The sequence below is a fragment of the Schistocerca nitens genome, chromosome 4 (genome assembly GCF_023898315.1).
Source record: "Schistocerca nitens isolate TAMUIC-IGC-003100 chromosome 4, iqSchNite1.1, whole genome shotgun sequence".
NCBI classification, from domain to species: domain Eukaryota; kingdom Metazoa; phylum Arthropoda; class Insecta; order Orthoptera; family Acrididae; genus Schistocerca; species Schistocerca nitens.
Genome location: NC_064617.1, coordinates 577487383 through 577501023, shown reverse-complemented (window position 1 = coordinate 577501023; position 13641 = coordinate 577487383). Strand labels below are relative to the sequence as shown.

The 13641-nt window shown below is 40.8% G+C and overlaps 1 protein-coding gene across 1 annotated transcript in view; it reads right to left on the bottom strand.

Annotated features, from left to right (window-relative positions):
• The window catches only part of LOC126252980 (serine/threonine-protein kinase Nek8), a 326833-nt gene that overhangs the window by 201171 nt on the left and 112021 nt on the right, over window positions 1-13641 (bottom strand). The window contains exon 12 of the mRNA XM_049954008.1: window positions 8084-8208. Within this exon, the coding sequence (XP_049809965.1) occupies window positions 8084-8208 (125 nt within the window). The remainder of the gene's footprint in view (window positions 1-8083; window positions 8209-13641) is intronic.

The following is a 13641-nucleotide window of genomic DNA, read 5'->3' as shown; positions in this document are numbered from 1 at the left end:
GATGATGAAGGTTATATTTACATTCATAAACTACAGTTCTTTAAACAGTTCTTCCTTGTGTTGACTTTATTTTTCTTTGAAAACAAATGACATTTTGAAATGTACAGAGGAATGGAGGTCTAGCTATCAATTGTTTTGTATGGGTTTGTGATTTTTTTCCTATAAGAAATGGAAGTTTCCAAATAATATTTTCAAATTTAAAATACTGTTTTTTGTGATTAATTGTACAATAGGATCAACATTCCCTTCCCATTGTTTTCTCATGGTTCTTGTAAATACTGAATATTACCTGTCTTTCCCTATAGCTTATACTTATTTTCCTGAAATTTTCAAATATCTTGCACCATTTTAAGTTGCCAAAAGCTCTTTTTAGGTCAGCAGATCCCTATGAAGGTGTCTTGATTTTTCTTCAATCTTGTCTCCATTGTCATACACAATGTAAAAATAGCCTCTTTGGTGCCAGCCAGACTGATTGTCAACCACAATATTCTCAATTTGAGTGATAAGCCTAATATATCAATCCAGGAATTTACACTATTGTTATACTAAGCCAAATGTATGATAATTCTCACACATATCTACCATGAACACCTTCAGGATTATGAACATCTTCAAGATTATGTGCATATCATCTGACTGTCTGGTGGTATATCTCGAATAATCGTTTGATCACCATTTCCTTACATGATTGTCAAAAAATAAGCTTTTGGCCAACTAGGCCTTTGTCAGACATAGACAACAGACACACACTTACACTCATGCAAATGCAACTCACACACACATGACCACAGCCTCTGGCAGCTGAAGCCACACTAAGATCAGCAGCAGCAGTGCACGATGGAAGAGGCAACTGGGTGGGGGTAAGGAGGATGCTGGTGTGGGGAGGGGAGGGATAGCAGGTTAGGTGTGGGGGATAGTGAAGTGCTGCTGGGGAGCGTGCAGCGACGAGGTGTAGAGGGTATGGCAGCTAGGTGCAGTCGGGAGGTTAGATGGAGGGTAGGGGAAAGGTTGGGGTGGGGGGGGGGGAGAGGGGTAGTGGAGAAGGAGAGATGTAAAAAGACTGGATGGTTGGTTCAAATGGCTCTGGGACTTAACATCTGAGGTCATCAGTCCCCTAGACTTAGAACACATCCATGCCCGAGGCAGGATTCGAACCTGCGACTGTAGCAGCAGTGCAGTTCCGGGTAAGTGCCTAGAACTGCTCGGCCACAGCGGCCGGCAAAAGACTGGATGCATTGGTGGAATAGAGGGTTGTATAGTGCTAGAAAGGGAACAGGGGAGGGGCTTGATGGGTGAGGAAAATGACTAATGATGGTTGAGGACAGGACACTTATGCAAATGTAGGATATGTTGCAGTGTTACCACCTGCGCAGTTCAGAAAAGCTGGTGTTGATGGGAAGGATCCATATGGCACAAGCTTTGAAGCAGTCATTGAAACAAAGAACGTCATGTTTGGAGGCATGCTCAGCAACAGGATGGTCCAGTTGTTTCTTGGCCACAGTTTGTCATTGGCCATTCATTCAGACAGGCAGCTTGTTGGATGTCATGCCCACATTGAATGTAGCACAGTTGTTGCAACTTAGCTTGTAGATCATATGGCTGGTTTCACAAGTAGCCCTGCCATTGATGGGATATTTGATGTCTGTGACTAGACTGGAGTAGGTGGTGGTGGGAGAATGTATGGGACAGGTCTTGCATCTAGGCCTATTACAGGGAAATGAGCCATGAGGTAAGGGGTTGGGAGCAGGGGTTGTGTAGGGATGGGGAGTATATTGTGTAGGTTCAGTGGATGGCAGAATTCCGCAGTGGGAGGGGAGGGAAGGATAGTGGGCAGGACATTTCTCATCTCAGGGCATGATGAGAGGTATTCAGAACCCTGGCAGAGAACGTAATTCAGTTGTTCCAGTCCTGGGTGGTACTGAGTTAGGAGGGGAATGCTCCTCTGTGACTGGGCAGTGAGACTCTGAGAGATGGTGGCTGACTGGAAAGATAAGGCACAGGAATTTGTTTTTGCACAATGCTGGGAGGATAATTATGGTCTATAAAGGCCTCAGTGGGACCCTCAGTATTTTTCAAGAGGGACTGCTTGTCACTGCAGATGCAATGACCATGGGTGGCTAGGCTGTATGGAAGGGTCTTCTTGGTGGGGAAAGGGTGGCAGCTGTCAAGGTAGAGGTTTTGCTGATGGTTAGTAGGTCTGATATGGACAGACGTACTGATATAGCCATCTTTGAGTTGGAGGTCAGCATCTAGGAATGTGGCTTTCTGGGCTGCGTAGGACCAGGTGAAGTGAATGGGTGAGAAGCTGTTGAGGTTCTGGAGGAATGTCGATAGGGTGTCCTCATCCTCAATCCAGTTTGCAAAGATGTCATCAACAAATATGAACCAGGTGAGGGGTCTGGGATTCTGGGTGTTTAGGAAAGATTCCTCTAGATGGCCCGTGAATAGGTTGGCATAGGATGGTGCCATGCAGGTGCACAACTGGACCACCTTGTTGCTGAACATGCCTCCAAACATGACACTCTTCATTTCAATGACTGCCTTACAGTCTGTGCCATGTGGATCCCTCCCACCAATATAAGTTTTTCTGAATTGCACAGGTGGGAAGTCTCTCTGCAATATATCCTATGTGCCCATAACTGTCCTGGCCTCAACCTTCGTCAGTCATTGTCCTCCCCTCCCCTGTTCCCATTCTAGCACTATATAGCCCTCTATTCCACCAACACACCCAGTCTTTTTACTTCTCTCCTTTCACACCGCCCTCCCCTCTCCCACCTGTCTGCCACCCTCCATCTAACCTCCTGACTGCACTTAGCTGCCATACCCTCTCTCCACCTCATCCCTGCATGCTGACCAGGAGCACTTCATTGTCCCCTGATCCTAGCCCACTATCCTTCCCACCCCAGCCTCCTCCTTACCCCCACCCAGTTGCCTCCTCCATCACGCACTGCTGCTGCTGCTGCTGCTGCTACATGTAGCATGGCTTCAGCTGCCAGAGGCTGTGGTCAAATGTGTTTGTCTTTGCTTGAGTGTATGTGTGTGTCTGTCATCTATTTTTGACAAAAACCTTGTTGGCCAAAAACTTATTTTGTGACAGTACTTTTGTTGTGTACATCTGCGACTCAGCATCTCCACTATATGATGAGTATCAGCTGTCCTTTTCATAACATAATTACACTCCATCCAGGATTGTCTGTTGTTTGATTTTTTCTTAAATGATTTTCTTATTGTTGTGGTCTTCAGTCCTGAGACTGGTTTGATGCATCTCTCCATGCTACTCTATCCTGTGCAAGCTTCTTCATCTCCCAGTACTTACTGCAACCTACATCCTTCTGAATCTGCTTAGTGTATTCATCTCTTGCTCTACCTCTACGATTTTTACCCTCCACGCTGCCCTCCAATGCTAAATTTGTGATCCCTTGATGCCTCAGAACATGTCCTACCAACTGGACCCTTTGTGCCACAAACTCCTCTTCTCCCCAATTCCATTCAATACCTCCTCATTAATTATGTGATCTACCCATCTAATCTTCAGCATTCTTCTGTAGCACCACATTTCAAAAGCTTCTATTCTCTTCATGTCCAAACTATTTATTGTCCATGTTTCACTTCCATACATGGCTACACTCGATACAAATACTTTCAGGAACGACTTTCTGACAGTTAAATCTATACTCAATGTTAACAAATTTCTCTTCTTCAGAAACGCTTTCCTTGCCATTGCCAGTCTACATTTTATATCTTCTCTACTTCGACCATCATCAGTTATTTTGCTTCCCAAACAGCAAAACTCCTTTACTACTTTAAGTGTCTCATTTCCTAATCTAATTCCCTCAGCATCACAAAACTTAATTTGACTACATTCCATTATCCTCATTTTGCTTTTGTTGATGTTCATCTTATATCCTCCTTTCATGACACTCCATTCCATTCAGCTGCTCTTCCAAGTCCTTTGCTGTCTCTGACAGAATTACAATGTCATCAGCGAAACTCAAAATTTTTATTTCTTCTCCATGGATTTTAACACCTACTCCAAATTTTTACTTTTGTTTCCTTTACTGCTTGCTCAATATACAGATTGAATAACATCGGGTAGAGGCTACAACCCTGTCTCACTCCCTTCCCAACCACTGCTTCCCTTTCTTTGATGCCCCTCGACTCTTATAACTGCCATCTGATTTCTGTACAAATTGTAAATAGCCTTTCGCTCCCTGCAACCTTCAGAATTTGAAAGAGATTATTCCAGTCAACATTGTCAAAAGTTTTCTCTAAGTCTACAAATGTTCGGCAATTTTCACATCTGTCAACACCTGCTTACTTTGGGATTGGAATTATTATATTCTTCTTGAAGTCTGAGGGTATTTCGCCTGTCTCATACATCTTGCTCACCAAATGGTAGAGTTTTGTCAGGACTGGCTCTCCCAAGGCCGTCAGTAGTTCTAATGGAATGTTGTCTACTCCCGGGGCCTAGTTCTGACACAGGTCTTTCAGTACTCTGTCAAACACTTCACGGAGTATCATATCTCCCATTTCATCTTCATCTACATCCTCTTCGATTTCCATAATATTGTCCTCAAGTACATCGCCCTTGTATAGACCCTGTATATACTCCTTCCAACTTTCTGCTTTCCCTTCTTTGCTTAGAACTGGGTTTCCATCTGAGCTCTTGATATTCATATAAGTGGCTCTCTTTTCTCCAAAGGTCTCTTTAATTTTCCTGTAGGCAATATCTATCTTACCCCTGGTGAGATAAGCCTCTACATCCTTACATTTGTCCTCTAGCCATCCCTGCTTAGCCATTTTGCACTTCCTGTCTATATCATTTTTGAGACGTTTGTATTCCTTTTTGCCTGCTTCATTTACTGCATTTTTATATTTTCTCCTTTCATCAATTAAATTCAATATTTCTTCTGTTACCCAAGTGTTTCTACTGGCCCTCATCTTTTTACCTATTTGATCCTCTGCTGCCTTCATTATTTCATCCCCCAAAGCTACCCATTCTTCTTCTACTGTATTTCTTTCCCCCATTCCTGTGAATTGTTCCTTTATGGTCTCCCTGAAACTCTGTACAACCTCTGGTTCTTTCAGTTTATCCAGGTCCCATCTCCTTAAATTCCCACCTTTTTGCAGTTTCTTCAGTTTTAATCTACAGTTCATAACCAATAGATTGTGGTCAGAGTCCACATCTGCACCTGGAACTGTCTTACAATTCAAAACCTGGTTCCTAAATCTCTGTCTTACCATTATATAATCTATCTGATACCTTTTAGTATTCCAGGGTTCTTCCATGTATACAACCTTCTTTCATGATTCTTGAACCAAGTGTTAGCTATGATTAAGTTATGCTCTGCACAAAATTCTACCAGGCGGCTTCCTCTTTGATATCTTAGCCCCAATCCATATTCACCTACTATGTTTCCTTCTCTTCCTCTTCCTACTCTCGAATTCCAGTCACCCATGACTATTAAATTTTCATCCCCCTTCACTACCTGAATAATTCCTTTTATCTCATCATACATTTTATTGATTCCTTCATTGTCTACAGAGCTAGTTGGCATATAAACTTGTACTACAGTAATAGGTATGGGCTTTGTGTCTATCTTGGCCACAATAATGCGTTCACTATGTTGTTTGTAGTAGCTTACTTGCACTCCTATTTTTTTCTTCGTTATTAAACCTACTCCTGCATTACCCCTATTTGATTTTGTATTTATAAACCTGTATTCACCTGACCAAAAGTCTTGTTGCTCCTGCCACCGAACTTCACTAATTCCCACTATATCTAACTTTAACCTATCCATTTCCCTTTTTAAATTTTCTAACCTACCTATCCGATTAAGGATCTGACATTCCATGCTCCAATCCGTAGAATGCCAGTTTTCTTTCTCCTGATAACGATGTCCTCTAGAGTAGTCCCCGCCCGGAGATCTGAATGGGGGACTATTTTACCTACGGAATATTTACCCAAGAGGACACCATCATCATTTAACCATACAGTAAAGCTGCATGCCCTTGAGAAAAATTACGGCTGTAGTTTCCCCTTGCTTTCAGCCGTACACAGTACCAGCACAGCAAGGTCGTTTTGGTTAGTGTTACAAGGCCAGATCAGTCAATCATCCAGACTGTTGCCCCTGCAACAACTGAAAAGGCTGGTGCCCCTCTTCAGGAACCACACATTTGTCTGGCCTCTCAACAGATATCCCTCCGTTGTGGTTGCACCTACGGTACAGCCATCTGTATCACTGAGGCACACAAGCCTCCCCACCAACAGCAAGGTCCATGGTTCATGGGGGTATGTAAATGATTTTAGAAATCATGAAAGACAAACCACATTAAGTAATCAGGCTACTGAAACAATAACTGGTGATTGAAGACCATATAAAAATAATCTTACATTATGAAGTACTTTCTGTGAGTATCAAGAGAAAGTTTGAAGTTAAGATAAGTATCATGAACTACCACCAATGATCATATAATGGGTGTACAAGTACTTTTAGTAGGTAGGTTGTACTACAGACAGTTGATCTTGTAGACCAAACAGATGCAAGGTGTAGCTTGTGATCGTTTTTGAAATTTTTTGATGGTTTTCACTCATTAACAGCAATCATACATCAAACCAATGATGATAATAGCACATCAGTCAGATCATTGTACACTACACTGTGGAAAACTGTTTGTCTGGAGCACATTATAGAGGGCATCTGCACAGACAAAACTACAATATTTATAATGGCCATGACATTACTGCTTCCATTCAACTATCCATTGGTACTAGCTGATGAGTAGAGCTATTAGTTGGTGGCCAAAGATGCATTCAAACAAGACCCATTCAATTTAAATAGAAAGAAATTTTTGAGACACTATCCATATTAGATGATAGCTACATTCCAATACTTGCAGACAGTAAAAGTTTAAGATGCCTAAGCTCCAAGTGATCATGATTCACACAGGTCATCATATGATGGGTATCTCTTTCCTGCCTATTATGCAGTCAGCTAAGTGCATATGTATTCATAAAGTATACATGGCTTATTATACATTTCGTATACCACTAATTTTCCACACAGTCACTATTAAGCTCCAAGCCTGAAAGGAGCAGGGTATCAGCCAAGTGCTAACAGCATACATCCCTGCTAACAACTTCTTTTAGAGTAATGCTTGACCTGCTAAATTATTATTTATTGAAAAATATTTCACATCCATGTTCTCCTTCAAAATGCTGACAGGAAGTGAGTTATTTGATACTAGTTCCAGAGTATGGGCAGGATGATTCAGAACATTCCAATAAATACTTCAAATGTTTTGCATGCAGTATTACACCAAGTTTTATAATGCAACAAGCAGACATCCTCTAAAAGCTTTCCACTCTTCTTTCTTTAATGTCTTGAGGGACTTGTAGTATCTGTTCACATTTATGGATTGATCAGGTTTTAAAAACGTAAAGTACCACAATTCATTATCAGTCCAGAAAGAAGTGTGCTATAATTTTTTTCACTGAGTTCTGTGTCTTGCATTTTATTGTAATTCCATCAGTTGCCTTTTCAGTCTTGTATTTTAGAAATTTTATGCAGTTATGATTAGATCAACATCTGAACAAATTTCATGCAATTTATAATACAACAAAAAAGTATGAATCATAGCATAAGGATTTGTCAACACCAGCTACAATTTACTCTCTGTAAGAAATGAGTTAATGTCAAGTCAAGTGTCATCACACATTCACAAAAATCTTAATTCTAAAAATGGTTGGTGCTTTTAGCAGCATTCATTTTTTTAACATAGACATTACAGGTATGAACTGTATTTTCATATTATCATTATTTGCCTACAGAATTTGATTTACAGTGTATGTTACATCTGGAAATGGCGTCATGTGATGTTTAAATAAATTGTGATAAGTCAGTTCTATTCCATGTAGTGAAGATAAAAATATTTCAAAGCTTTCAATTAGAAATGAGAAGGGTTTGATGTAAAATGTTGATTTACAGAAAATTTATAGTGTTATTGAAAGATACTGTGTATTTTGAAAAATAAACATTTTTTTATACTTTCATGCAGTTGTATGTAATGAAGTAATGATCACCTGAGGTAAGCACAATGAAATGTGTGTTACTGCAGGCAACTTCTTTTATGTGACTTCTTGGAGGCAACTGAATTGGAGTAATGGCAATATTATCTTCAAATACTCTCAGGTCATACAAGACTGATCTGAAACAAATTAGTTTATGGGTACTAAAACTGTCATAGGCAGAGATTCTGTGCATACATGATTGTGGAAACATTAACTGATTAAATTCTGGGTTAAGGAAAAAGGGCAGGGGAAAGTGAAGCTCAAAAAAATTTAGTGCTTCATTTTCTAATCTTAGTCCCTCAGCATGACCTGATTTAATTCAAATACATCCCAGTATTCTTGTTTCACTTTTGGTGATGTTCATCTTATAACATTTTTCAGGACACAATAATTCTGTTCAACTGCTCATCCGAGACCTTTTGCTGTCTCTGATAGAGTTACCATCTCATTGACAAACCTCAAAGACTCATGTATTTCCCCTCAGCTTTAATTTTTTTTCCATGTGTGTCCTATGTTTCATTTACAGTTTGCTCACTGGACAAATTGAATAACATTGGGGAAGGGCTATAACCTTGTCTCAATCCCTTCTCAACTGCTGCTTCCCTTTCATATCTTTCTACCATTATAACTGCAGTGTGGTTTCTATATGGGCTGTGAATACTCATTCACTCCTTGTCTTTTAATCCTGCTGCCTTCAGAATTACAAAGAGTGTGTGCCACTCATCCATTGTTAGGAGCTTTCTCTAAATCTACAAATGCTATAAACATAAATTTGCCTTTCTTCAGCCAGTCTTCTAAGAGAATTTGTAGGGTCAGTATAGCCACTAAAGTTCATCCATTTCTTGGGAACCTAAACTGGTCTTCTCTGAGATCAATTTCCACAAGGTATTCCCTTCTTCTGTATGAAACTCATGTCAGTATTTTGCAGTTATGACATATTCAACTGATAATTTACTTATATTCACACCTGCCTGCACTTGCTTTCTTTGGAAATGGGATAATTACATTGTTCTTGAAAACTAAGGGTATTCAGCCTTTCTCAAAAAGTTTTCATACAACACACATCAAAAACGTTTTGCATCACCTCGGTTCCAAGAGTTCCAGAACCTGTACAGAAAACTGGAATAGAAATCAACATAAACATCATTTCCACACTTTTTATTGCTCATGAAAATCACACATAGCATGTTGTACCACCATACAGTGAGATCTTCAAAGGTGCTGGTTCAGATTGCTGTACACACCGGTACCTCTAATACCCAGTAGCATGTCCTCTTGCATTGATGCATGCCTGGCATACTATCCATAAGTTCGTGAAGGAACCATTGATCCAGATTGTCCCACTCCTCAACAGTGATTCGGCATAGATCCCTCAGAATGGTTGGTGGGTCTTGTCATCCATAAACAGCCCTTTTCAATCTATCCCAGGCATGTTTGATGGTGTTCATGGCTGGAGAACATGCTGGCCACTCTAATCGAGTGATGTCATTATCCTGAAGGAAGTCATTCCCAAGATGTGCACAATGGGGGGGGCGTGAATTGTTGTCCATGAAGACGACTGCACTGCCAACATGCTGTGGATATGGTTGCACTATCGGTCAGAGGATGGCATGCACATATCGTACAGCGGTTACGGCACCTTCCATGACCATCAGCGGCGTACGTTGGCTTCACATAATGCCACCCCAAAACAGCAAGGAACCTCAACCTTGCTGCAGTCACTGGACAGTATGTCATCTTAGGTGTGCAACCTGACTGGGTTGCCTCCAAACACGTCTCCGATGATTGTCTGATTGAAAGCATATGTGACACTCATCAGTGAAGAGAACAGGATGCCAGTCCTGAGTGGTCCATTTGGCATGTTGTTGGGCCCATCTGTAACGTGCCGCATGGTGTTATGGTTGGAAAGATGGACCTCACTGTGGACGTCGGGAGTGAAGTTGCACATCATGCAGCCTATTGCGCTCAGTTTGAGTCACAACACAACGTCCTGTGGCTGCACGAAAAGCATTATGCAACATGGTGGCATTGCTGTCAGGGTTCATCCGACCCATCATCCATAGGTAGTGGTCATGCACTGCAGTAGTAGCCCTTGGGCAGACTGAGTGAGGCATGTCATTGACAGTTCCTCTCTCTCTGTATCTCTTCCATGTCCAAACAACATCACTTTGTTTCACTCCGAGATGCCTGGACACTTCCCTTGTTGAGAGCCCTTCCTGGCACAAAGTAACAATGTGGACATGATCAATCTGCGGTATTGACCGTCTAGGCATGGTTGAACTACAGACAACATGAGCCATGTACCTCCTTCCTGGTGGAATGACTGGCTGTCGGACCCCTCCATCTAGTAGGCGCTGCTCATGCATGGGTTTTTACATATTTGTGTGGGTTTAGCAACATCTCTGAACAGCCAAAGAGACTGTGTCTGTGATACAATATTCACAGTCAACATTTATCTTCAGGACTTCTGGGAACCAGGGTGACGCAAAACTTTTTTTGATGTGTGTATAAGGAATAATTTTTCAGTGGTATGTTCCTCCAGGAATCACAATAATTCTGAGGGAATAGGACCTACTACAGGTGCCTTGTTTCAATTTAGATCTTTTACTGCTCTGTCAAATCGCTCTTGCTGTGTTATATCTCCCAACCCATTGTCATCTACTTCCTCTCCCCTCTCTATAACACTGTCTTCAAGTTAGTTTCTCTCTCCTATATGTACCTCCCACCCTTCAAGCTTACCTTCACTGCTTGGGACTGACATGATATTAGAGCTAATGATATTCATGCTGCTGCTTTTCTTTTCTCCAAAGATCTCTAATTTTCCACTGGGTAACATCTATCTTTCCCCTAGTCATGCATTCTTCTATACCCTTGCATTTGTTGTCTATTCATTCCTGGTTTGCTAAGTTGCACTTTCTGACAGTCTCATTTTTAGACATTTATATTCCCATTTGTCTGCCTCATTTTCTGCAAATTTATATTTTCCAGTTTTGTGAATTAAATTTAATGTCCAGCGTGTTACCCACTGCTTAGCTTTGGCTTTTTGCCTATTTGATCCTTTGCTGCTTCCCTATCTCATCTCTCAAAGCTACTCATTCATCTCTGTTTTATTGCTTTCCCCTGTTTCAGTCAACCAGTGCCTAATACGACTATGGTTTATGGTAGAAGGTCCATAAAATGCAAGAAATGATGTATTTATATGTTTAATGAAACTCAAAACATTGTAGATGTGAGCAAGATCAGAGATGATAACAGTTTCTAAGTAATAAGAATGTAAACAAAGTTCAGAGATATAATTTACAAATATTAACACTTGAGTCTGCCACACACTCCCTCCACAGTGACAGTGTCCATGTATTTTTGAGGTAAGGTAACCTGTCAACTTGATCTGGTGTTCCGTGGTGAAGGCACACTGGCTTGATTGCTGTCTGTTGTCTTCTGGAGGTTGACAGTCTTTGGAATGGAATGTGATGGAATATCCAGAGTGGTGTCTCCTGCTGTGTCTTCCATGTTGTCTGATGAATAGTCTGTCAGAAGGAAGGTCGATTTCAATCAGTCAGTGCTAAAAGTTTGTTTTCCTGTTAGAATCTCCACCTTGAAGTGCTTGTCATCGTGAGACAGGACTAGATACGGCCCATCATATGTTCGCTGAAGTGTGTTCTGACAGCATCATGTTGAACAAAGGCAAACTTGCTTTTCATCAGTTGTGGGTGAATAAAGATCTTCTTGTGGTTGTGATGTTCTGTTGCAGCTGGTCTTAGGCTCCTCATTTGTTCCTTCAATCTGAAGACGAAGGTTGGGATGTCAGTTAATAATTTCTGTTCATTGAGAGATGCTCCTGGTAAGTTAATTGCTGAACCATAAGTCATTTCCACTGGTGAGGTATTGACTTATGAGATTATGTAGGAGTGAAGCACTAACAGGACCAGAGGAAGCTTCAAAACCTAATTTTCAGACATCTGTCCTTTCAAAGCAGATTTTAACTGACGATGCCATCATTCAATTTTTCCATATGCTGCAGGTGCCCAGTGTGCTTGTGAGACATTTGAAAAGTTGACATTCAAACTTTCTTCTGCGATCCATAGTTATGATATGAGGCATGCCAAAATGAGATATCCATGTTGAGACTATGGCAAATGAAACTACTTTTGCTGTGATGTCAGCTAATGGAACTGCTTCTTGGCATCAGAAAAAATGATCAATAATTGTTAGTAAATAGTGATATCCTTGTAAAGGAGATAGGGGCCCAACTATGTCCATGTTAATGTGACTGAATCTTGTTGTCATTTGAGGATAATGTCCCACTGTGCTATTGGTTTGTCTCCAGACTTTACTTCATTGGCAAGGAATACATGATAAAGTCTAGGCCTTCACGTCTTTGTTTGGTGATGGCCAAATGAAGTGCTTTCTAAACAAATTAATGGTTGCTTGAACACCAGGGTGAGCTAGATTGTGTAGCGAGTTAAAAATTGCTTGTTGTAGTTGTTGATGTACATATGAGCGAATCATAACTCCAGCTATGTCACAAACAAGTTCTTTACCATTTGGCAACATTATTGTTTGAAGTGCAAGGGACATGGTATTCTTGATGTGTGGAAGCTCTTCGTCACATCATTGGCTTTCCACAATTTGTTCCATGGTAACAGTTGGAGGTATACTGATTGAAGCAATTTGTGAACAAGTGTCAGCTGCGAGGTTTCCCCTTCCTCGTAGTGTAATGTATGTCTGTGGTGAACTGTCTGACAAAACTAATGTGTCGGATCCGACGTGGAGAAGCTTTGTCCAAATGTTGCTTGAACATGAAGGTGAGTGGCTTGTAGTCAGTATAAATTGGAAAATCACATCCTTCAAGCATGTACTGAAAGTGCTTCACTGCTGAGTAGGCAGCGAGGAGTTCTCTCTCATAGGTTGAGTAATTCATCTCTGTATTTGTCAGTTTCTTGGAGAAGAATGCTAATGGCTGCAGATTATTGACTTTGATTTGCTGTAAAGATGCACCAATAGCATAATCTGAGGCGTCAACCAATAAAATTAGAGGTAGATTTGAAGATGTATGAGCCAGAAGTGCTGAAATGGCCAAGCTATTTTTTAGGTCAGTGAAGGCTTGTCGAAGATTTTCTGTCCAATTAATTTTTCTGTTATCATTCTTCTTAGTCCCATGGAGTACGTTCAAAAGCTCTACTTGTTTACTGGCTGAATTTGGTAGTGCTCTTCAGTAAAAATTAATGAGGCCAAGAAATCTGTGCAGTTCTTTTATTGTTGTAGGTAGCGGATAGTCAACAATGGTTTGTACTCAATCTGGTCTAATTCCCTCTGCAGTTACCACATACCACAGGAAAGGTACTTCTATTGAACCAAAAATGCATTTTTTCTGATTGATTCTGATGTTGAATTTACTGAGCCATTCAAAAAGCAATTGAAGATGCTTCTTGTGCTCTTCTTCACTTGCGATGCCACTAGAATGTCACCTATATAACAGTACACGAAATTGAGGTCTCTCAGTATAATGTCAGTATACCTTTGAAAAGTTTGTGCTGCGTTTCAGAGTCCAAATAAAAGTTGCAAAAACT